Raw genomic sequence first — 26,527 nt, 5'->3', positions numbered from 1 at the left:
TGAGTTGTCCCCCCTCCAGTGTGTACTCGGAAAGAGTTTTTAGTGCAGCGGGGAACCTGGTCAGTGAGCGGCGAAGGAGGTTGCTTCCTCATAACGTTGAAAAAATGATGTTTATAAAAATGAATAATCAATTCCTCAATGAAGTAGAGCACTGCCCTCCAGATAGTACAGAGGGACCTGTGGTTGTGGAGTCCAGCGGGGACGAATTGATAATGTGTGATGAGGAGGAAGTACACACTGTAGGGGGAGAGGAATCAGAGGTTGAGGATGAGGACGACATCTTGCCTCAGTAGAGCCTGTTTAGTCTGTACAGGGAGAGATGAATAGCTTTTTTGGTGTGGGGGCCCAAACAAACCAATCATTTCAGCCAAAGTTGTTTGGTAGGCCCTGTCACTGAAATGATTGGTTTGTTAAAGTGTGCATGTCCTATTTCAACAACATAAGGGTGGGTGTGAGGGCCCAAGGACAATTCCATCTTGGAACTTTTTTTTTTGCATTATATGACCAATCAACAGTCGTTTGCCATGTTCAAAAAGTAAAACCAAATTTAAACAAATTCAAGAAATTAAACCAAAAGTAAAATGCCCTGTCATAATTTAAAACAAGAGGTATTGACGTGCTCTAAAACTACTGTATTGTTGTTTATATTTTATAAACACTACACTTGAAAGCTTGAGTCTTTCAATGAAAAAGTAACTGTCCATTACACGAATATTTGCAACAGGGACAATTTTAGGGTTAAGAAAGTATCCTAGATAAAGTACATTCAGTGGTGTGGGGCAAATTGAAAAATATTCAAAATGCACTGACATTATCAAAAACAAGAGGTTTTCACACGCTGAAACTCCAACATGTATATGATGGAGAGGATGGAGGAGCAGCCGTATGTGCAGTGTAATGCAGACCTGTTGAAGGTTTTTTTATATATTTTATTGTGGTGCCCAGTGCCCACTACTCTACGCAGTCCAGATACTATTTTTGGGTGTAATTCTGACCTGTTGAAGGTTTTCTATATATTATATTGTGGTGGCCAGTGGCCAGTCCTCTATGCAGTCCAGATACTATTTTTGGGTGTAATTCAGACCTGTTGAAGGTTTTCTATATATTTTTTATTGTGGTGCCCAGTGCCCACTACTCTACGCAGTCCAGATACTATTTTTGGGTGTAATTCTGACCTGTTAAAGGTTTTCTATATATTATATTGTGGTGGCCAGTGGCCAGTCCTCTACGCAGTCCAGATACTATTTTTGGGTGTAATTCAGACCTGTTGAAGGTTTTCTATATATTTTTTATTGTGGTGGCCAGTGGCCAGTCCTCTATGCAGTCCAGATACTATTTTTGGGTGTAATTCAGACCTGTTGAAGGTTTTCTATATATTTTTTATTGTGGTGCCCAGTGCCCACTACTCTACACAGTCCAGATACTATTTTTGGGTGTAATTCTGACCTGTTGAAGGTTTTCTATATATTATATTGTGGTGGCCAGTGGCCAGTCCTCTATGCAGTCCAGATACTATTTTTGGGTGTAATTCAGACCTGTTGAAGGTTTTCTATATATTTTTTATTGTGGTGCCCAGTGCCCACTACTCTACGCAGTCCAGATACTATTTTTGGGTGTAATTCTGACCTGTTAAGGGTTTTCTATATATTATATTGTGGTGGCCAGTGGCCAGTCCTCTACGCAGTCCAGATACTATTTTTGGGTGTAATTCAGACCTGTTGAAGGTTTTCTATATATTTTTTATTGTGGTGGCCAGTGGCCAGTCCTCTATGCAGTCCAGATACTATTTTTGGGTGTAATTCAGACCTGTTGAAGGTTTTCTATATATTTTTTATTGTGGTGCCCAGTGCCCACTACTCTACGCAGTCCAGATACTATTTTTGGGTGTAATTCTGTCCTGTTGAAGGTTTTCTATATATTATATTGTGGTGGCCAGTGGCCAGTCCTCTACGCAGTCCAGATACTATTTTTGGGTGTAATTCAGACCAGTTGATGGGTTTTTAATTGTATTGTGGGGAACACTCCTCTACGCAGTCCAGAAAGATACCTCGTTGCAACGTTTTGTACTAAAAAAAAATAATTATTGTGAGGTGTTAGGTGTTCAGAATAGCCTTTAAATTAGTGGAAATTATTGTTATTGAATGTTATTGAGGTTAATAATAGCGTAGGAGTGAAAATAAGCCCAAAAACTTGATTTTTACACTTTTTAGTTTTTTTTCAAAAAAAATCCGAATCCAAAACCTTAAATTCGAACCAAAACGTTTCGGCAGGTGTTTTGCAAAACAAATCCGAACCCAAAACATTGAGAAAATCCGGATCCAAAACACAAAACACGAGACCTCAAAAGTCGCCGGTGCACATCCCTAATTAAAAGTAGACTTGGTATTTGATCTGTGATATCTGTTGTCTGTGTTCTTATTGTATAGCTCTATTGTATTGTGTATGTCATAGGTATTAACTATAGTGCTAGGAGTTAGTTTCATGCAGCATACCGGATACATAAAATGTTGGTAGGAACAGGGTGCTGCTGGTGCATTATAGTTAGCAAAAGTATGTGAAGTATGTATATGTACTACAGCAAACCAAATATCAAACTAGAGTTTACAGACTATAAAAGCTGTGGAGATTTTTTTTTTTTAGCAAGGAACATAATGATAGTGATGTACATTTAAATCTCATCACCCATTCTACTAAATAAAGTAAAATAAGATGGTCCAGTTGGTGTTTATCAACATTTATTCCTTTCTTACCAAAAAAAAAAATCCTTGTTGTGTTTTAACTAACTGATTTAGATACTATGTTACAATGAACCACAGGCCCCATACCATATTACATTCCTGAACATTCATTTTACTGAGCTTTTATTAGCTAAAAGACAAGGGGCGTGTCTTCTAAGTCACATCGGACCCCTCCCCCCATGTATGGGCGGAGCATTTAGAGAAGCTCGTGCCTGTTAGTAACTTGCCTATTGGCTGTAATATACATCTAACAGATTGTCCACGTCCCGGCTATGATAGCGGACATTTGATTGGTTCGCTGCTGTGCCGCTGAATGTCTTAGCAGTGCTGATTGGCTCCTGGCGGGTAGTGTCAGTGTCTCTGTAGAGTTTATCTCAGGCTGCAAGTTCTCAGTTACGGACTGTTCTGCACCGGAAACCGGGAGGTAATGGAGCTGGCGGCTGTGTCTTCTTGTCTGTGTTATATGTGTGATGCCTGCAGCACCCGCTGTGTGTTCAGTGTGCCACTAATCTTTAAAAATAATGTAATAGTTGTTAATACATCTCTGGTGTCTCTGTCGGGTAGTTACATTGTAGTGACGTTTTAGTCTTGAACAACTTGCTGTGGAACTACAAGTCCCAGACTTCACTGACCGTTGATGCTGGGAGTTGTAGTACCACATCAGCCACGGTTTGCATAAGCCTGCCCTAGCAATGTCCGGCTGCCCCAGTGAGTGTATGTTATCAGGGAAGCAGGACCACGCCTGGATGCTGCATCTATATCACATACAGTATGTTCCTTCTATGGCATCGGTAGTTAAACATCGCCTGAAATGAGAGCTAAAATCCAGAATAATGGATTGATCGCAATGAATGGTATCCTGTGTAATGTGATGTATGGGAGACATGGAGGGAGGGGTGCTGTAAGGGTGGGGTGGTGTCCCTCCCAATCCACATACCAAGCACTGAGGAATGACAGTGTGTGTGTATGGCTGTTTTTCCCTGTGGCACATACAAAACATTTTTTGGCTAGTGAAGCATTTCTTCAATACAGTACCAATAATGACTTTTTATTTTTTTTAATGATTATTTCCTCATATCACATGAGTTTGATTCAATGGGGGTTGGGGGATTACATTAATTGCGAAGTATTATGGTACCGGAAATATTGCTGACTTTTGCTCACAAGTCTATTGGGGGAATTCAATTGGCCGCATTACTTGAAAAAGTAACGCAACCTGTGCACTATTACCATTATTACGGTAAAAACCTCTGCTCATTTTTCCACACACTCCAAAAATGAGCAGAGATTTTACAGAAACCTCAACCACAAAGTTTCTCTAGAACATCTGTGAGACATTTTGCGGCTAATTGAATTCCCCTATATGGGGAGAACCAATTGCTGGCAATGTCCAGCCGCACACCTTATCTATGGGGTGCGAGGAAAGATAAGTGGAGATTTGAGCCTGAACATCAACGTGATTTTTCCCTTTTGAGTTATGATCAGCCCTGAGAGGACTTGCTACTTATTGAATTCCCCACTCCCCCTCATGATGAAGAATTATGAGGAAATGTTTGCAGTACTATATATATGTTTTATATCCTTAAACTCTTTGCAGATATTCATTCTTCTGTTGTTAGAATTGTTTAGATACTTTTCACAAAGTCATAACTAAAGATTTCAGCACCTAGGGCAAGAACACTCAGTCTTGCCCTCTCAATTTTAACCAAATTAGCCTTTCCCTATCCACCCTGCCCCTTCAGCTTTGTGCCCTAAGTGGTTGCCCTAGCTACAGCCTTGGCTTTTTTTCTTTGTTACATAATTTTATGTTGTATGGGGCATATTCAATTATTGGCGAATCCCGCAGCGTTAAATATATTACCGTTATTACGGTAATTCTAAGCCAGATTTCAGCTCACAGCTCCCCAAGCTGTGAGCTGAAATCCAGCGTTAAAGGTACTGTAATAACGGTAATTACACGCACTATTACCGTAATGACGGTAATAGTGCGCAAGCCACGTTACTTTTCCGTGTAACACCAACAATTGATTATGCCCCTATGACTTGTATCGCAGCGATGGAAAACCTGAAAAGAGAATCTGTTTGCGTAGAGTAATTACCGCTGGTTAAAGATAATTCCTTCCTATAGTGTAAGTCGCTTTACAGGCATGGCTTAGGAACTGTTTAGTTGAAGCTCCAAGTGGGCATTTAATAGTGGTGACTTTGTAGTGTCACTATTTTACTGCTCTTTCCTCTGCCAAGTCCCTTGTGTGAGTAATGGATAACGGTCATTTTATTCTTGTTGTTTTGCACGTAATGAAACTTTTTCACAATTTTGTCCTTGTATTAAAATCCTCCATGTAACCGTTTGGCCAATCTTCTTTTGCACCAAACTCTGGGATATCTCTTTATAACTAAAAATGAGATAACTGTATTTTATTTAGCATTCTCGAACAACAAAACCCATGATTCTGAATAAATATTCTTGTTAAACAGCTTTTCCATGTCATGTTATCCAAGACTTCAATACCCTTCATAACTAACCCATCCTACCATCAAGCCTCGCCTATCTATCCAGTAAGAGGAGATGTAATTGTAGGGAACTCCGATTTATAAAATGCTTGTATAATGAGGCAGTACTTTAATTTCTGAAGATCTCTATTAAAAACAACCCTGTTTTTTTTGTTTTGTTTTTTTCAACATCTTTTCTGGACAAATTAATATATAGTTAATAAGCCAGTCGGGCAGATCCCTTATGGCAAAAAATGTAAATGTTCTGGCAACTTTGTTATTTAGCAGGGTAAACCCTGAATTTCTTGTTGTGGGTGACTATAAAGCTGAACTAGCTATACTAATGTGCCTTCTCCCACACCCCATGCATTTTACTTGGGTCTCTGCTGGTTCTGTAACAAGTTAAATAAGTGGACCATCTTTATATGGTGGAGGAATGCTATTGAGAGCAGGTCCAATCATTAGTAAACATGGCTGCATTAAGCAAGTGTATATGGTAGTGTAACTTTAAGGCATAAGGACCTTACACCATTAGTGATGATCTATTGTGTTAATTCACATTGTACACAGACACAGGTCTACGTATCTTTGACCTATTTTCCATCTGGTAATGACAGAGTTGGACAAATTCCAGGGGGTAAATTGTATCAAGCTGCAAGTTTCTGACTAGTTTGAAAAATGGAGCAGCCAATCAGATTCTAGCTATAATGTTGTAGAATAAGCTAAATAAGTGTTGGCTAGAATCTGATTGGTTGCTATAGGCATTATCTCCACTTATCAAACCTGTCAGAATCTCGATGCTTGATTCTTTTACCTCCAGGAGTCTGGTAACTGTTTTGCCTAAAAATAAAAAATAATTGTCGGAGCCTAAATTTTTGGGAGTATTTTCTGTTGAGATAATGGATGCTCATCTTCCCTGACTCAATAAACTGTCCCTCTGGTACTTCGAGTTGCCTGACTGGTTTCTGAATAATCTGCTATTGCGTTTACCCCTGTAATGAACATGAAGCAAATGACCTGATGGAGAGTGATTTAAAGCTGCACAGACCTACATCCATGTACAGTGCTATTTATGACCCATGTTATTACCAGTGCAATAACACTCCTATGTTTATTGGTAAATATCAGTGTTTTATATTTACCAGGAAGTGTCTGTTCCATGACCACTTAAATATATTGATGGAAACTAGTCCAAAAATGTTTTGCAACACTAATAATGCAAAATAAACTCCAAAGCCTTTTTTCTGCGGCAGTTGTAGTGTTTTGTCTGTGAACAGAAGGTCTGTGTCAGTGATCTTGAGGTCTGCGATATACAGGAAGCAGCTATTTGCCTTGGTGTCTGAGTGATCTCACACTCCTAGCACAGCTTCCTTCCTGTGTAGCTTTGTGAACGATCACATTTCAGGGGCCTCTCGCATATCTCTAGATCCCAGGAACATATGTCAGTGGAGAGCGAGAATCTGCCAGCAAGCTTGCACCATCCTCTGGGTAATATGTATACAATATGGCGCTTGCCATCATGCATTTTTACTATCATTCTCCTTGCTGCTGTGTTCCTTATTTTTGACCATAGTGCTTTTGATTTACTGTGATGCCTTTCATTTTGTTCATTAGATTAGAGGTGGAATACAGGTACTAGTCTCTAAAATCTTCGAAACTGGAAGGCATGATTCCATTAAGATATGTAGAAATTGCCTACAGAATGGCACAGCAGTAGATTATATTGGGGCACTGGGGCTAGCCGATTCCTTGTTAGAAAAAAAAATATTCTTGTTTTGTAACTTGGAGCAGTGTTTGACAGTATATCTTCGGTCTGAGTGATGACCAAAGGATTAATCTTCACCAACTATTATAAATAGACCCAATATGCGCATCTTTAAGCGACATGCAATTGCTGGCTTGTGTCATTTCCTCCTTTGAGAAGCTGCAGTACTGCCCACTACTGGGGCCCCTCCTATTGCTCTGTTACTGGATGGCTTGCACTTGGTAATGCTTCTGTTTAATGCCAGTTTCTTAAATTGCAGTTTCATGCAAAGACCAGCTTAGGCTGCAGTTTAACCCAACCCTCCCAGTATAATTAATATGCTACTTTAAATGCACACTGATGGATGAATGCATTCATGCTCCTCAGTTATGCTGAAATGAAACCCATAAATCACACCATCATTTCCTCAAACACTTCTAAGCAGGTATGGGCTCATGTCTTTAGTAATGCAAAGTCCCACTGAGGATAATCATGCATGTGTCATTTTACACGCTCCCGGGCTTGGATACAGAAATGAAAGAGCTAATAATTTTGAAACCTGAAAAACACCTCTGTACTTTGCCTAAATGTCTCTTAAAGTGTTTATAAACTCTAGGTATTGACTTGTGACTTTTGTTTTTGTTTGTGTCCTGCAGTTTTTTTGCCCACCTTCAAGATGTCAAAGGTAAGAACAAAAAAACTTTAACTGCTGCCATTTAATAGAAATGTAAAATGGTTTTTGGGGTAACTATTTGAAAAGCTTTTTTAGCCACACCTGTTAAACTTTCATTTATAGATTTATGCTTTGCAGAAATGAGAGAGAGGCATTTGTGGCAAGCTCGAATTCCTGGGGGGAGGTGGTGTACACTATTAGATCCCTAATGATAACCAAGATAATAGATACATTGTATTCCTTGCACATATACTTTCCTAGCCTGCGATCACACAGTATATGTGGCTGTAGTTTGTTTTGTCCATTGTGTTTGGAACTTTCAAGCTGTGGGGATTATATAATGCTATAGTTGTTCTGCATTGAAGGACTCTGTGCACCTGTTGTTGCAATGCTGGAAAGGTGCTGCTTATGTGCATTAAGTTGTTAACCGGAACGAAAGCCCCCGCCCTCCCTACAGATTTCTGGCAGATAGTATATGTTTTAATGTGATGTCCATTATTTTATTTTATTTTTATTTCTTTTTTTTTTTTTTTCCTTTGCAGCAGGCTCAGTTCTCAAATCCTGAAACTCCAGGGTATGTCGGCTTTGCCAATCTCCCAAATCAGGTTCATCGAAAGTCCGTGAGGAAGGGATTTGAGTTTACCCTCATGGTTGTAGGTAAGAAATATGGAGCATTGACATCCTTTAAAGCTCACCAACCAGAGGTCCTGGTTAAATAACTGTACAAGCAAAGAGGAGGCAGTTAAAAACCCCTTGTGTGGTGCATTTCCCTCTACTAGACCCACTTAAGCAAACACATTACTTGAGGTTAGAGTGCCTTTTACACTGTTAATAACACTATATTTATTTAACTTTAATATAGCTAATGAATTTTCACCCTAAAAGAGCCAGAGAAGCCAAGATTGCTAGGACCAGACACTACATTGACCTTGAATGTAAAGTTTTGGCCACCCTCTTGTCATTCTCATCTTGTTCTCGAAAGTGTCTGCATATCTAAATATTGTTTTGTGTTAAGAAAATCTCTTCTGTGGACTACAACTGTTGTCAGCTAAAGCTTCCTGCAGGTCATCTCTGTAGATTATGTAGGTCCTGCTTGGCATATCTGACCAGCTTATGAGCAGTTCTATCAGATATTCTTCTGGCTCTTCCAGATCTTGTTTTAATTTCAAAGTTTTCCTTAACGTACATTTCTTAATGATTTGTTTTTGACAGTGGAACTGTTTAGCTATATTTTTATGATCTATTATAAAATTACATTAATTATTTTTATTTTCAAGTCCTCTGTCCACTGGTTGTAGGTTAAACATCAAGTTAAAGTTTGGGTATTTATTCAACTTCGTTTGGATGTAATTTAGGGCTTAACACAATCAAGCTTTAAGGCCTTAAACAAAAATAAAAAATAATTACTAATGAATCAACTGGAAGGATGCCTGCATTATTCCACATTTACTGTCTTATTCATTTTCTTTCTGTTAAATCAGCAAATGGCAATTGTGAATTAAAATGTGCTGAAATATGTTTATATTTAAGTTTTTAATATATAAAAACAGTAACATAAAATCAGTTAAGATACATGAACTCTATCCCAATATGTTATCATGCATTCTAAAATCAATACAGGTATTGTAAAAAACATTTGTAGCAGCTATGTACTCTGCAATAAAATTGGCTTTTTTTGAGCTACATTATCCAGTCTGTATAAAAATACTCAATTAGCAGTCTTTTTATCCAGTATCTAATGTATTGCATTTCTGTGGGGCCACAATCATGTAATGATGTATACGGAACTGGTAATTTCTCTTCTCAAAAAATGTTTCAGTATACACTGTTAATATTTCCAGATGAGCAATTCTATGAGAAAAAGACTCTCATATATTGAAAATAGGAAGTTTCCATGGATAAATAGAGTGTTATATTTCTTATCAGAAAAGCGTCCCAGACATATAAAAATACTTGTGCAGAATGTTTAATGCAGATAGTGCTTTACACGCATAATTTAGAGTCTTATTGCGATGCACCTTCAGACCAAGAGCAAATCTAACATGACAATTGTGGACAAAGTGTATTAGCGCATTAATAAAAAGAAAGTGTATAAAGATCTATGTAAACCCAATTTCTAAACATTATACAGTATGCAACATAGAAATCAATCTAAATGTTTCATTTTGTAACAATAGATGTATAAGTTTGAGAAACATTTCAGTTCTCTAAAGCAGTCTTTACATTCTCCTTAAAGCAGGGCATCTTGTTCCTTTAGGGAAAAAAAAAGCCTAAAAGTAAAAAAAGATGATCACCATGTGCCAGTAAAATTAAGCTAAAATCCTCTCCAGCTAGCTCTTTGTAATGACCTTGAATATATTACTCCATACTAATGTTCTGTAGGTACCTTATCTTAAATACAATAGGCCTAGCCTTTATTCTAAACTTATCAGCAAAATTAATTGCTATGCAAGTTAAAAGCATCAAAGACCAATCCTCTGCTTTTCACATTAGACAGAAAGGTTGATGTACTATTTCATGCCTAGGTTGCTCATCGTGACTGTTGTATTGAAGAAAAAAGTTTGTACATACCCTATCACCTGAGTCCGTATATCGAAGCATGCTTGTTTTGTATTTTTCCCCAAATACACCCATTCAATGTGGTCTGTAGGCTAGAATTGCCGAAACATGCTACAATTCTGCCAGACAATTAGGTAATTTTAACACAAGTTGGAAAGAAATGGCAGAATGCATGGGTCTGATAGGAAAAGCGTAAAATTCAGTTATACCCCATTCATACTGCACCAAAATCACGGGTTTTTGCTGGGGCGAGCTCAAACGACCCGGGTCTTGGTGCAGTATGAATGGTAAAAGTCAACCCGGGATTTATCGAGGGGTAATTCCCTGCACTATGAATGGTTGCACAGAAAACAAGCTGATTGGCTGTCTGACCTGTAATGCTCACAATATTTACATTAACTGCATACATAAAACCAGGAAAAAAAAACTTGAGAGGAAAACAACAGTATAGACTGAAACAACTACTTCTATCATCCACACTATAAGAAACAAACGAAAGAGAAAGGTCGCACATACTTTACATAGGTAACTAAAGTAAAGTACGGAGCCGTGAGCAGTACAGAACGGAATTGGTGGAAACACTGAAGAAATGTCTGATTGTTTACAAATGATACAATGGAACAATACAAATTAAAATATCTTATAAGATACACTCACATCTTTATGGACAAAACAGCAGAAAAGCAGACTATTACAAAAAAAAAAAAAATGTTTTCAGCCAATGAAAACTGCTCTGGTGATGACTCCCACAAATTGCCAGGGCACAGACTTGTGCAGTATGAATGGGGTCAACCCGGGAAATTCCCGGGTCTGAGGTGCAGTATGAATGGTGTTTCTGAGCTGGGACGCTCCGAGCCCCGGCAAAAACCCGGCTTGAAAAACCCGGGATATTGCCGGGGCGGCAGTATGAAAGCGGTATTAGACTGGTATAAGTCATTGTCCCACTGCACTAATCCTGTTCCATAGGATAGTGTTTTTCTTGAGCGCCACAAAGCTGAATATTTTCAATTGTGTGTGTGTGGCCAAACTGGGCATAGATCAATCCACCTTTTCCCTAGAAACTAGAGGGAGTTCAGTTCCAATATAAACCATATTAAAAAAAACTAATTGTTTTATGGAACGCAACATCACCTAAAAAGATCAAAATAAGCCAATGTACTAATGTTTGCATTCATATTACTTGGATTCACATGTAGTAGAAAATATATTACTCTTATTAAATACAGTACGATATATATCACCTAAAATAACATTAAAAACATAATAATAATATTATTATTCTTATTATTATTATTGTGTTTTTAAGTGCTGATCCATTGGCTACCTGGAGTGTGTCTGACAAAGAAACGTTTATTCGTGTTCTGGCTTTAGAGGCTTGATAAACAGCCAGTACTGTATGTAGGAATCTCCTTCCACTTCCAGTGGGAGAACACCTGACAACGGTGTCTAATTTACTAGGTCAAGCACTGTTTCAGCACTAGCCAATAGAACCATCACACTCTCTCCTGTTCACCTGGTGGAGCAAATCTATCAGTCTTGTCGTGTTGTCTGTTTCCCTCTACCTGGGACAAACCTCACTTCATCGGAATGGATCAATGAAGACAACATGGCTTGAAGCCTATTTTTGCTAAGATTTTAGTATGTTTAAATGTCTTCATTAAGTAAGAAAATAGGCCTTTATCTTGACTTCTATCAATCATCCTATTTCTATACTTTCCTGCCTTTGTTTTAAAGTCTTAACGAAGAGGTGTCAACATTTTTTTTCCTATGTATGAGAGTGGCCAATTTCTGTAGGCGAACTGGATTCATCATCACCATTTATTATATAGCGCCACTAATTCCACAGCGCTGTACAGAGAACTCGCTCACATCAGTCCCTGCCCCATTGGGGCTTACAGTCTAAATTCCCTAACACAGACTAGGGTCAATTTGTTAGCAGCCAATTAACTTACCAGTATGTTTTTGGAGTGTGGGAGGAATCCGGAGCACCCGGAGGAAACCCACGCAAACACGGGGAGAACATACAAACTCCACACAGATAAGGCCACTGTCGGGAATTGAACTCATGACCCCAGTGCTGTAAGGCTGAAGTGATAACCACTTGGCACTGTGATTCATGTTTTAGTTGTATTCTAGATCCTGTAATTTTGACTTGCCCTTGTTTCCAGTTTTGTTTTGTTTTTTTTGGGGGGTTTTTAGCACAATCTTTATCAGACAAAATCTTAAAGTGCCTGTTATTTACTTCACATATTGAGGCATGGAAGACACTGCACTTCCTCATGGAATTTAACAATGTTGTCTTTAAGTCATTGAGAAACTATTTGATCCTGAATTGCTTACTTTTCATGTCCTTTGCACCTTGATTGGCTGACACAACTGAAGCGTAAGCAAGACCAAAGCATTGTAAGACCACCTAATGCTCAAAATGGGAATCTCCACCCAGGGGTGGATTGGGAACTTAAAGTGGCCCTGGAAAAAATTATTGAAGTGGCCTCATGTGGGTAAAGGTAATGGCCAATCCGCCCCTGTCTCCACCAGATATAGGAGGCGCAAACTGATGAAATTAAAATATCTTCCAGACCGGAGAGCCCTCTGCTGGAACCGATCCAACATGGACAAAATCTTGCAAAGATTGTGTTTTATTGGGTGTGTAAACATTGGCCCAAGTGTGTGATGTTGTATATGTGGCCATTCACTATACATACTGTCTCTGAGCTTAAAGAGAATATGCTGCACAAAAAGGATAAGTATACCTTTCCTGAAGAGATTCTTTTAATAAAGCTACATCAATCTTTAAGTTATCTTTTCCTGGGGATATTCATCCCACTGACATATAGGGATAAGGGGCCTGATTCATAAAGGAACTTCAGAAACGTCTTATTTCAGTCTCCTAGATAAAACCATGTTACAATGCAAGGGGTGCAAATTAGTATTCTGTTTTGCACGTAAGTTAAATACTGACTGTTTTTTCATGTAACACACAAATATCAACTTTAAATGTCAGTGTACAAATAAGCTATTAAGTATTTGTGTGCTACATGAAAAAACACTCAGTATTTAACTTATGTGCAAAACAGAATACTACTTTGCACCCCTTGCATTGTAACATGGTTTTGTCCAGGAGACTGAAATAAGAAGTTTCTCAAGTTAAGATCATTTATGAATCAGGCCCAAAATTTATAAACAGTCAGACATTTCATGTAAATATAAGGTGTACTCCCAAATAGCTAATAGGTTATCTACTAAAGCATTAATATCTGTTGGAACTGGCCGCTCGTGAAAAGAAAGCAGACAAGAAAAAGAAAGCTACAAATCAAATACGAAAAAAAAATCGCAAACCTAAAGCCATGGATGCACTGAGCCTACTGGAAGAGCAAGGGATAGGCCGTTAAGGGGTAGTAGTCAGACTGAATCCCATATAGACCAAAACTATTTGCCACCTTGACCTGTAAAACATAAAAATATATATATGCTATGAAAATCCTATGCGTTTGAAACATGTATGCCAAAGGGGTGTTTACAAAACACAGTAACATTTAGGACAGGGTCAGAGCTGGGAATGTAAATTGTTTGACACCGATAATTACTTTTAGTAAATGAAAAGACCCAAATAGTGCCTGTATTTGTGAAATGTGCAAACTAGCGATCACAGGCCCTGCTCATAGTAGAACGATTTAAGTTTTGTAAAGGCCATAATAGTGGTGGTGGTGTTTTTCCCCTGCCCTTGGGGCTTTATATCTTCCCTCATCTGTACCCTGGAGTGACAGTAAGTAGTGGCTGGGGGAGGCGTGTATAGATCAGACTACAACTACATGTCATTTAGCCTCCTTCCAGTGACTCTGTGCGCATGTATCTATGTATGTATGTATTTATACACACACACACCTTTATTAGAACATGGACTAATTTAGGGGGTGTTCCATTCCACAAAGAACATGCTGTCTTGCTATTTGTTTACGTGCTCTTATGCTTTTACTATGTATGCTTGTATTGTATGTGAACTTGCTCTAATGCTGCAAGAGTGTTTTGTTTTTTAATGTGTGGTTTGTTTGTTTGTTTTTTACTTCAGGTGAATCTGGTTTGGGGAAATCAACTCTGATTAACAGCCTCTTCCTCACTGATTTGTACCCAGAACGTGTGGTGCCTGGTGCAGCAGGTGAGTGGTTCCACTATTCAGTTGATTTCTATTCATCATGAGACAGTTGCCACTACCAGCTTGGTAGGGTTATATAGGGGTTACTAAGTAAATAGAGGAAGCCTCTCTTTAGTTAATCCTTGTCATATACGTTTTTTCCCCCTTCTTGTTTTGGCTATAGATGGGACAGGTCAGTGAGAAGTATAGGGGTTGTCAACTTATAGCAAATAGGGGAACCTTCTGTTTCCTGAAACATAAAGCAAATTGACTTATACCTGTGCTCATTTGAAGGCCAAGCTAAAATGGATTGAGCCCTCCAACGCTCAGTCTCCAGTTTAGGTAACTGGGTTTCCCTGTTTGCTATATCTATGGGGTAGGATTTATTTAAGAAAGGGTTGCTCAAAGTAGACAAACCTCAGAACTATACTTGGGGTTTGTAATGTAGAAGTTTATTCCACTGGTATGACCATCACTTACAACTTTTTAAGATTTTATGCTGAGGGGCATGATATTTTTAAGTTCAAGGGTTTAATTCACTTTTTATCAGTGGTATTCTATTCAATTTCATATGTTATGTATAGATTGGCACATCCCATAGTGCCCTTTGATAGAGATGCTTGTTCATGTCGTTTGGTCTGTGCTGCTCACGTGTGGTGTCTGTGATCCCTCCAGATAAGATTGAGCGTACAGTGGAGATTGAGGCGTCCACAGTGGAGATAGAGGAGAGAGGTGTGAAGCTGCGTCTCACTGTGGTTGACACTCCAGGCTATGGTGATGCTATGAATTGCGAGGACTGGTGAGTCAGTCTGTTTCTCAAAAGTGCCTTTTATATATAGCAACAATAAAAAAAAATCTTCCCTTTCATTAAACAGTTTGTGTTGTGCAAAATTATGAAGCAAGCAGAGATTTTTAAGTGATAACAGATAGGAAGGTTGCTGTGATTCATGAACAGCTTGTAGATGACTCACTGGGGCATATTCAATTAGGATTCGTCGTAATTGAATATGCCCCACTATGTACTATTGATTCTGGTCCCTATTACAGGTACACGCCAGTCTTACATGAAAACAAAGTCATAAGGTCCCATTGTGTTTATGGAAATGTGGAAACCCAATACACCTACAAAGGAAATCCTTAAATCAATGACCTATTAAAATCTACACTTACCTTCTCACCAACTGAGGAAATTACCGAAACAACTGGTACGACTGCTGCAAAATCCGAAGATGCTGGAGTCCGGCGCTTCATTGTGATGTCACCGGCGACGTTTCACACAGCCGTAGCCTAATACTTAATGTTAATATACCTGTTTAAATGTAGATGTTGCTGTCCTCAATGACGTCACAATGAAGCGCCGACATCCAGCATCTTCGGATTTTGCAGCAGTCGTACCAGTTGTTCCGGTAATCTACTCTGTCGGTGAGGAGGTAAGTGTATCTTTTAATTAGGTCGTTAATTTAAGGGTTCGGGTTTCTTTTATAGGTGTATTCGATGTCCCAAGCAGGAAACCGATTACCGCCTAGGACTACATTACTAGTTACCCAGAAAATGCTGCTATGCTCTCTCCTGTGTCTACAACTATTGTGTATCATTAACTTTTGAGCCTCTGTGTGCAGCTGTTTTCCTTTTTATAAACCAGTAACGTTCCATCAACTCTTCATGTATGTGATGTCCAGTATGTAACTTAACTAAGGTAGCATTCTTCAGCCTTAAGACATTTTCAAAGAGAGAGTATTCCATTAATTCATTTAACTGACTGTTCTGCCCATCTTAATACATTAAATGTACATAAAGCACCAATGTTACAACTAACAGTTTGACATATTTCCTAGATTTCATTATGAACAGATGCAGCAACTTTATCGCACACAGTCTTTTCCTGCTGATCGGTTTAGTGACAGGAGAATTCTTTGTGGTAGAAAGTTTGTCTAAGCTGCTACAATGTTGCAAAGAACAAGTGGTGGGGTTGCATGGTGATATTATTCATTTTAGATTTATACAAGCTATTGGTTAATATTCCATGTGTTGCACAGTGCCCGGAAGCTACAAACGTAAGTTTCAGTAATTATATCCTAACGCTAATGTACAAGGCATGTCTTGATTATAATATCTGCTGTTTAAAGGAAAATTACACTTAACGTAAAGATATCACTTGTAAACATCTGAGTCTGACTAGTAAAGTCAATATCTCCAGCTCCAGCAGACGTCCACACTTTGACCTTTAACTTTTTAGACCTTCTTAAATAAAAATGCTTCAAGTCAACTGATCAAAGCTGCAGTGTAATGAAAGCTTATATTTGGGATATTGGTTATGATAGATATATTATCTTAGTTTAATTCATTTTTTTTTTTCTACTAAATGCAGTTTCAAGCCCATCATTCACTATGTGGATGACCAGTTTGAGCGATATCTTCATGACGAGAGTGGCTTGAATCGACGACACATTGTGGATAACCGTGTCCACTGCTGCTTTTATTTCATCTCCCCCTTTGGTCATGGGTATGTAAAGGACATATGATTTGCTCCCCTTCAGACATCCACTGACATCCGGTCTCCTTTGTACTAATGAGCATCTGTCCCCTCGTGTCAGTGTAAACCGCAATGTCTGTTAACACAAATCCATATAGCAATCAATGTACACAGAGTAATTTAAACACACAGAATTTACTTTTCTCTTCCTTCCCCCCCCCCCCCCCACCTACAGAATCATGTATAAGTGTAATGGTACAGTGTTTTGTGTGTTGCAGTTTAAAGCCCCTTGATGTTGAGTTTATGAAGGCGTTACACAACCGGGTAAATATTGTTCCTGTGATCGCCAAAGCCGATACATTAACTCTGAAGGAACGTGAAAGACTCAAGCGAAGAGTAAGAATCGTGCAGATATTATCCAATTGTCTTGACATTTTGTGTGTGGAATATCGCATAATGCTTGTCCATATTGCATATCTACAATGCTTCTAAAAGAGGTTGTCCGGCATCTAAATTGACTACAAACAGATGGATGACTTTGGTAATTCGTCACGCTTATGTTGTTGTGGGGAAGCATGTTCCTTATAACGTGTAGGCTAATTCTACCAGTTCAATAAGTGCTTTGTGGACCGTGCATCACAGAACTGCAGCTGTGTCTGATGGCCACATGGTCCTCGATGCATATTTTTCATTTTTTTACACGTTCAATGTCTTTGCGTCAAGGATGCCGGTTTTGGTCATAACATCCTGTGCACCGCCACTCTGTGCGTTGCCACCAGAAGGGGCACTTTTGTGATATCCCCATTTTACCAGCATCTCCCTGATTGGATGAATGAGAAAACAGGCTTTGTATAAATACATGAAGTCCCTTTCTCTGAAAATTGGGGACACCGGGTCGTCACCAAAAGAGAAAACATTTTTCTTTAAAAAGTGCAGAAGAGAGTACTACCCAGACACTTAGGAAAGGAGAACAGTTTTAATAACCAGACCGCCTGTGAGCTGTTCGCTAATGGGAAACACAGGAACTTCACTTAACAGGGAGGAGTCGGTGGAGGAGCTAAGGGGTTATAAGTAAAGCCAAGGAGCCAAAATCTGGTGAAATTTATCATCCTTATCATGTAGATGGTATGTAATCTGTTCCATCTGGGCAATAAACCAAATATAGGATCGTAAGGCTGCCATAGTGGGGGGGCTTGACTTGTTTCCATGACTTGGCCACTAGGTATCGCGCAGCAGCAAAGATATGGGAAGCCAATTTCGCAGACTGACTATCATTATCAATCAGAGGATAAAAGAGAAGAAAAGATCATGGGTCTTTCCGGTCGGGACACGGAAGGAGTACCCTGACTCTGTCCCAAAAGGAGGATATTTTAGGACAGGTTCACCAGATATGTAAGAAGGATCCCATCTGGCCAGAGGGGAACATTTTAGTAAGTTTGTCAGGGGTCTAATACCACCTATAGAATATTTTATATGCGTTCTCCTTAACGAAGGTGGAAATAGAACTGGTGGCAACCTGTTCCCTTATGACCTCCCAATAATCCTCCTTCGTGGGGGGTGCCCACCGGTTTTTAGGCTCTAGTTCCGCTATTAAATGCTTCTTTCTCTTGTTGGTTTTTTTCTATAATGTGGGGCTTTGTTAGACTTAACTGAATTCATTACAGGATGAGGATACAGAGCAGGGGAAAGTTGAGGTTTGATTTTATTTAATTAACCAATGTCCGAAAGAATTTAGATGGGTATTTTATTATGCTCAAATGCCTTTTTACTAACTTACTCACCTTTTCTCTTTCCTGCCATTGGGGGACACTGCAAACCTTTTTTTATCTCTTATGCATTGTTCCCTCTAATGGCATTTCTACATATGTTCTGGATATTACAGACAATCCCTGTGATCTGATTGTATGTGTGGGGATCATCGTCCGACCACACTAATTGTGCTCCATTTTGCCCTAAAGCTTAAATCTTTCCAATTCGACTATGTATGTGTGTGTCGAGATCTGCCTGAGTGTGGGAAGGTGGGGGTGTCTGTATCACTGTTTTTTTTGTTGTTGTTGTTATACAATGTAACCCTTACAAACAATAGCTAGGAACATAATAAATATCACATACATTGCATACTATGAAGACATAAATAGACTATTCTTTCGTCAAATCTTACATGGTTCAGAAAATTACAGAACTACCAAATAATTTTTTTTCACAGCATAACAACAAATATAAAACCTTTTAAACTGATTTGCCTCAGATACTAGGATTTCAAGATATTACATTTCAGTTTAAATCACTCGCTCGTCATTTGAATTTACTGAGTGCTCACGAGTATTAAACAGGATAAGGAGCTCTGGTTGCTATTCCTACTGCCTATGGAGATTTAATCCACTATTCCAAATACATTTTAAATTTTAGAATGCAATTCCTGTTAGTATATATGTATCTCTAATCCCCATCCTTATCATTTTACCAGCACAACCCAATCCTGGAATGTTTATCAGTGATGTTTAATACGAAAGTGACCTTTATGAATTAATTCATTATAGTGTCTTTAAATCTCTACCATAGTATGACAAAATAATATAACATATGTAGCTATGTTTGTGTTGATAAAACATGTATGTATATCATGAATAATATTGTAGTTGTTTTGTTTGTCAGGTACTGGATGAAATTGAAGAACATGGAATAAAAATTTATCAGCTTCCAGATGCAGAGTCTGACGAAGACGAGGACTTTAAGGAACAGACAAGGCTTTTAAAGGTGTGTATTTGTGTCCCTGGCCTGCCTGGTTCCTGTTGTCCTAGTTACAGCTGTATTTATAGACATTCTCCACTCTATTTTTGCTAATGCTCCCACCCCATCCAACCCCGCTGTCTAGACTAGCTTTACTAAAAGACCCCAACTATACTTGTCTTATAACCACAATAAATAGACTTCTGACTGTTACCACTTCAAACTGCGCAAATTTCCCACTGTAATCTTAGTTTCAAGGTTTTGAATGCTCCTCTGTCCTTTATGCTGCTATAATCTAGTGTTAGCCATACCTCAATGTTCTATCTTAATATATAACATTATAGCCAGTTATAGTGGGCAAAAGGATAGTAGTGATTCTTAAACTAAATCTTTAAAGTATGGATAGCATTAAATCTCCATTATCAGAGATGTAGCACATTTAGTGCTACATCTCTAAACACCTTTTGACATTATCCCTGTTCCCATTACCAGGAGTAGGATATAGGGGTTGAGTTATGTGGGCTGTATGCAACTTGTAATGCTGGCCATGCACAATACAGTCTTAAGGATGATGTTGAATGATTGACTTGATATTGCAGCTTGTGTGGACTGAAAACTACTTCAGTGTCCGACAATCGGATGAATTAAATCAATCGGATAACTAAATGGATTCAGTCATACAGCCAAATCTTGTCCAATTTCTATCTGCAGCAAGATTGGCTTATAGAGGCAGTATGCTATAACTTTGTATCCATTCTCTAGGCCAGCATCCCCTTCTCTGTTGTTGGATCAAATCAGCTTATTGAGGCCAAAGGTAAAAAGGTCAGAGGTCGTCTATATCCTTGGGGAGTGGTTGAAGTGGAAAACCCAGAACATAATGACTTCCTGAAACTGAGGACAATGCTTATGTAAGTGTAGCTGAAAAATTTCAGACGTTTTTATTCTTTTGCTGCATAGTTTTTTTTTTTTTGTTTTTTTTTCATTTTTTATACAATTTGGTGGAAATACCTTGGTTTGCATTGTGACTTATTTTCAACAGTTTTTTTTTTTTTCCCCACCAGCTTTGCTTGCTTTAATCATGTCAAAACCAGAATAAAGAAAAACCGACCTGTTTAAAATATCCTTATGGTAGCAAAGCTCTTGCATAGCGGTTCTCAACCATTTAAGCAGGGATTCCTAAAAGGGAGTGCGCAATAAAAATAATTTAACATCTGACAATCAAGGGACCTGAAAACAGATTTTGGGACCAAGCTTGGTGTCCCACCCCACAGGTTGTGCGTTTCTGCCTTTTTGCACAAAATATTGTTGTTGATTAAGAGAGACAGGTGAATAAGCTCTTATTAGACCCCTGTGTTTTATGAAATTATTCATCTATCTGTTCTCAACCTTGATGACACCTGTGATTCTTTCTGCTTGTAGTATAGTACTGAGTAGTTAGTCAACTGCATGTTATGGCACAGTATGAATGTAGTTTGTAAAATGGAACAATTTATTCCTATGATGAACATACCCAGTACATATAGTGTTCATAATGAATTCTGCAGTAGACCGTGAGCACAAGGAAGTACACCAAGAAAGTGTGAGCATGGTGTCCATTGCAGTATTTACTGTGGCAGTGTTCTCTATAGCTATTAGTTATCCCATTGTGAACACCATTTGAAAAGGGAATGACAGCAGCTTGGATAAAATGGTCCAATGGCATATGACCTAAATGTTCCTGACCACACCTTATATTTTACCTGGGACATAGAGTTCTGCTTTTTCTCACTTTGTTCCCCATTTAATTAAACTGGCATAATTAAACATGGTTAGCATGAATTATTCAATTTAGTTCAGGTGCAATTTTGTAAGAAAACATTGTTTTAGTTGCACACTTTCCTGTTTTTCTTCTCCTACATACGTGGTACCTTGGTGCTTGAACAATGAAAATTATACTTCATTTTCTAAATATATATGCATGAAATTATTGGGACTGAAATGTTTTGCCAGTTGATAATAGTCAAATTGAGTACCCTAATGTTTGAGTTGTGGCTACTATTCTACATTTATATTCCAGTATTTTAAGCGCAATGTGGTGTTCCCTTCTCTCTTCAGCACACACATGCAGGATCTGCAAGAAGTGACCCAAGATCTGCATTATGAAAACTTCCGCTCAGAGCGACTCAAACGAGGTGGTTCCAGGTACAGTGCCAGCACTATCATAATTATCTGGGATAACACCGTTTAGTGTTGGCTTTGTATTACAGTGAGGCACATGGTTTTCATGGATTACTGAAATACAAAACAATCTGGACACTGGTTTTCTGAAGTGCTCCCTGTGTAATATTAAGATGTGGCTTCTGATTGGACCTATGCTCACACTCGTCACCCCCACACAGTAGGCATTTTTAAAGGGGTGAAATAAAATGTTTGACCACTTAGGTGGAAATGTGGCTTTGGAATGAGTACAAATAATCTGACCTATAACCAAGCCAATTGTTAAGCCAGAGTCTATCGTGTGAATGTTCTGAGTTCTAGCATATGTTCAGAGTATTTGTTACCATTCTCTTACAGCAAAGTGGAGAACGTGGAAGTATCAAAGGATCAGATACTGTTGGAAAAGGAAGCCGAGGTGAGCAATCCTGAATGGTGGAAATTAGCTATGTGTTACCTTGCGCTGTAACCTCTGCCGCATGGAGGCTTTCTCCAAAACAAAACAACTTTCTACTGCTATCTCGGCCATTTCTTTGTGGTGGCTGAGAAAAGTCCAGAAAGATCCAATGTCTGCTATGGGGTAGTCGTTAATATTATTCTGCTTTTGCAGCTTCGACGCATGCAGGAAATGATTGCGAGAATGCAGGCTCAGATGCAGATCCAGAGACATGGAGAAGGCGATGCACATGTGTAATGGTAAGGGTGCATCTCTTACATTTCAGTGGTTTTTGTTTTATGTCACAGTATTGATGTACTTGTATATCTCATTCTTCTAGGTTTACAATCGCGTTGCAGAGCAGGAGCAGTGTTCTGCAGAGACTCGCCTGTGGCTTATCGTACAGCACACATACTGACAAGCATTACACACTGTTATAGCGACACACACATTTTATAACTTGTATATAGGAGGCCTTTTTACAATCTACTGTCTGTTACACCAATTGCTCATTGTCCGTCACATATATAAACTATCACTCAAAGCCTTTCTACACCATTCACGGCGCTGGATGAGCATACACTCTGCAATTCACTCTTCTTACTTGTGACAGGTAACCAATCACATGAATTCTCTGGTCCAATTCAACACATTTCCATCTATATTACACCATTTGGCATTTTATAAGTAGACACTGCAGCTACAGGAACAGTCTCTTAAACCTAATAAGCAATTGGGGGGGAAGGAGACATTCCCCTCAAACACTCTGACATCTGGGCGTTTGTAGCTGCCTCTGTGATCTGCCCGGTACACCCACTGGTGACTGTGGAGAACCTGCACTGCTAGGAATGTGTTGCTGGTTTGAAAGTTAAAGCAGCTGTCTTCAAACATGATCTCTGGCCGCCCAAACACTTCAAGATCTTAGAAGCTGGAGTTTATGTATTACAGCTATGTTATAATTTATAAAGCATGCAATGTTGGAGTAAAGGTATTGGTTTTTATACCACTTTTCTAAGCCAATGGGGCTTCGTTAATTTGTTTAAAGTTCTTCAGATTTGCTTAAGATGCTGTTACAGCTAAAAGGAAAGTACCACTATGAATGAACTTTTTAAATGAAATAACCCAGAAATGTGAAATATTAAACACAACATAAAGTCTTTAAAGATGAAGCATGGTTTTAATCCATAAACCATCTTTGATAAAATGTGAGTGCTTAACAAAACACAGGTATTTTGTCAATGATTCAAGGCTTCTTAATTCCGAGCCAAGCTATCTTTCTGCCTGACCCAGATAACCCAGCTTGTGCAGTCTAGATATTCCTAAAGACTTGTGTCAAAGCCTCAGGACTTTGTTATATGTGATTAGAATGTGCATTCACAGGATTTTAGCTTATGATGATGCACTGAAGTATTAGCCACACACTTCTCTCTATAGACTGTTACATATGTCTCAGCAGTAAAGGGTTAACACCACCTAAACATTAGATTTTCACGATTGAGCTGCGAGGGTCCCAAGCACCAAACCCCACATTTCACCAGATACTTGCCAATCTGGCACGGTAATGGACCCTGCTGGCAGATGAAAGAAGCTGGAAGCTGGCTCTGGCTACTGGAAGGTTGTGAATGTAGCCTACTGGATGGTCAAGTCAGCTGCTGCCTTTACTTTCTAACCTCTCCCACCTTTTATTCTGGGAAAAGTGTCCATTGTCCAAATGTGAGGATCCTGTGCACTGGTCCCTCGGACTTTCTTCTAGTTTGAGCTAGGGCAGAGTTGTACTTTGCATACATGTTGGGTAAATTTTACAATCCTTTACATGGTTTAGGCATGTATGTATACCTCACCTAATCTACTGATTACATTCTACTAGGTACAACCGGGAAAGCAACTACAGATTTATTCTTATTTTCTGTGTTTGTCTAAGGATGCATACACACAGTGGCTTATCTCTCTGGGTAACACAGCCATTGTACACATTGCATTCTTAGTGAATGCTGGAATTTAACAAGACTGTTACTTGTTGAATGTACTTATGTTCATCGCCCATCACATGTTAATTATGAGCCCTGTTTGTATTGTGTCCATGTTTCAAATAGGGATCAACAATCCACATAGTAAATAACATAATTGCTACTTTCACCATGTAGCTGAACAGACCACAGCCACATAATAAGCTCCATCTCTACGCACCACAAGGTCATATGTTTAAAATAACATCTGTAATTGGTGAACTACAAATGTATTTTAGAACATAAGCTTCATACCACTGAGGTTTAGGAGTAAGTCGAGCAGCTAGTTTGCTAAGAAGCTGGAATAACTTCACTGCCGCTTCGGTCTGGAGTTTGGTTTTCACTCCTCTGTTACAAAGTGTCATTTTGACATCTTCAATTTTGTCCTATTTTAGGTCTAATTTTTTTTTTTTCATCAAGTTCAGCATTTTTGGATGTGATCATTTTACATATGTATTTTTTTTATATAGCACACATTTTAGCGGTTGTAAATGATTTGTCTATTACTCTGCAATATATTAATACAAGTCGGAAAGACCATATGTTGTCCCCGTCAAAATTCCATTACTTGCTTTAAGCAAGGTCTCCCAATGGTTTTCTTGCCATCTACTAATTCATCCCTTTTCTCATTTGAAAATGAGAAGTTCTTAATACTGATCATGGCCTGATATTTCTGTGGTTTCTATTCTGGAAGATTTGCCAGGGCACTCCCTTGCTTTGCTCAAAAGTTATGTCCATGCAGGTCTTCTGTTTCCATTGGTAAATTGGCTATTGGGTGACACTGTTCTCTTGCTGGTTACAGGCAATGTTTAGTTATGTATCATCAGCCACAAAAATATGGCAGCTGCCACTCCTGTTAATAAATGCAAATAATTGGAGACCATATGTTTATTATAGAAGATATATAGATAACCTAAGTACATGCAAAAGGGTACATGCACTATTGATACAAATTGAATTTGGCTGCAGAAAAGAACAGTCTGGTCCTTTTTTTCAACAAATACTGAACTGAATGAATGCGTAAAGCCATTAAACATCTGACAGTAACATGCTTGTCTGGGTTAAATGTAAACAAATATTGCTATATACAAGTGGCCAAAACCCTGACAGAACTTGAGATATTTGTCGTATTTACATTTGCCGTGGAGCTGAGCACATGTTTTTCCCCTCTGTAATCGGATATTTAGGTTATTTGAGGCTAAATGTAGCTGCAGTACGAAATGAAAGTCTGCTGTATAAAAATACCTCTCACAATCGCAACTTTATCTCAGATATCCTCCGCTCTGATAAGCTCAGCTCCTGGGACATTTACATAAATATTTCTACATTTTACCAGTAACCTAGTTATATGACCCATCCTGTATTAAGGGTTTATGGTCCATTTAATTCAGTTATGTATTCTACCAATGAAGTTGGTCTCTTGGCTCTGTATAGAATGACAAATGGCAAGGAAATAATTTCTTGCCTTCTCTGCTGTTACTTAATTACGGCCTCAATCCCACCAAAATTTTGCAGTGAACAAGCCCATTATTCCTACCAAGAGTCTGTAAATCCTTCAATGTGCCATAGCCTCTGAGTGTGCTTCTGAATGAGTTGTGAGTTTTAACACACATTTTGATCCCATACAATCTGTATACTTTTCTTGTGAGTAATTCTGGTTCTATCACTTAATGGGTTAATAACATTATTCAAATTAAGGGGGGACTTCAATTCCCCCCCAAAGTATAGCCGCGCTAAAACTATTACCATTATTACGGCAGTTCTAACGCCAGCTTTCTGCTCGCAGCTACACGAGCTGCGAACAGAAAGCTGGGTTAATATTGCCATAATAACGGTAATATCTTTAACGCGGCGGTACTTCGGGGGGAATTGAATTCCCCCCTGAAAGTGCCTTGCAAGAAAACCAACAGAGGATGTTGATGCAAAAAGTGGAGCCCTTTATCCAGCTTTAATGTGTTCTCCATTTATATCTATTAAGCTGCATTATTGTATAAATCACAACCATATATCACAGGAGATGTACTACTCCTGCTTTTTTTTTTTATTGTATACTGTATTAACTTTTGACTCTTTCATTGGATTGTGTTCCTATACAAGGGAGTCTGTGTTTGGTATTTGACTGTTTGTATTATGACTTTTTCAATGAATAAACTTGTTTTTAAATAAATATATCCAGCATCAACTCTTGTTTTATACTTTTATACTTTTATGTTTGTTACCTGTGAATCCCATGATCTATTTTGGTGATTAGGATTGTGTAATTTATAGACATGTGTATTATTATGTTACAAATGTATTTGTGTGTAGTGCATACATTTTATATAAGAGGGGCTCAAGTAGGAGGACTAGGTAT

The 26,527-nt window shown here is 38.6% G+C and overlaps 1 protein-coding gene across 2 annotated transcripts; it reads left to right on the top strand.

Moving 5' to 3' along the window:
• The first annotated feature begins 3,082 nt into the window (after window positions 1-3,082).
• On the top strand, window positions 3,083-25,863 carry SEPTIN2 (septin 2). Of its 2 annotated transcripts, none has more exons than XM_075201779.1 (13): window positions 3,083-3,162; window positions 7,629-7,657; window positions 8,188-8,302; window positions 14,274-14,360; window positions 15,012-15,135; window positions 16,705-16,839; window positions 17,088-17,205; window positions 19,465-19,566; window positions 20,302-20,447; window positions 21,634-21,720; window positions 22,093-22,150; window positions 22,343-22,428; window positions 22,509-25,863. In XM_075201779.1, the coding sequence occupies exons 2-12, from the start codon at window positions 7,649-7,651 to the stop codon at window positions 22,424-22,426; spliced, it is 1,065 nt and encodes a 354-aa protein (XP_075057880.1). In that variant the 5' UTR covers window positions 3,083-3,162; window positions 7,629-7,648; the 3' UTR covers window positions 22,427-22,428; window positions 22,509-25,863. The 2 variants fall into 2 exon arrangements, with proteins under 2 accessions (XP_075057880.1, XP_075057879.1); XM_075201778.1 differs by lacking the exon at window positions 3,083-3,162 and adding an exon at window positions 6,602-6,716.
• The last annotated feature ends 664 nt before the right edge of the window (window positions 25,864-26,527 follow it).

The sequence above is a fragment of the Mixophyes fleayi genome, chromosome 3, assembly GCF_038048845.1.
Source record: "Mixophyes fleayi isolate aMixFle1 chromosome 3, aMixFle1.hap1, whole genome shotgun sequence".
Lineage (NCBI taxonomy): Eukaryota > Metazoa > Chordata > Amphibia > Anura > Limnodynastidae > Mixophyes > Mixophyes fleayi.
The sequence above is the reverse complement of the archived record's forward strand: the minus strand, read 5'-3'. Positions and strand labels throughout refer to the sequence as shown.

Coding starts and splice junctions, on each gene's coding strand:
- SEPTIN2 (XM_075201778.1), top strand. CDS start 6,668: ATGTCAGTGGAGAGCGAGAATCTGCCAGCAAGCTTGCACCATCCTCTG. Junction 8,303..14,273: donor GTTTACCCTCATGGTTGTAG/GTAAGAAATATG, acceptor TTTTTACTTCAG/GTGAATCTGGTTTGGGGAAA. Junction 19,567..20,301: donor AACAGACAAGGCTTTTAAAG/GTGTGTATTTGT, acceptor TCCATTCTCTAG/GCCAGCATCCCCTTCTCTGT.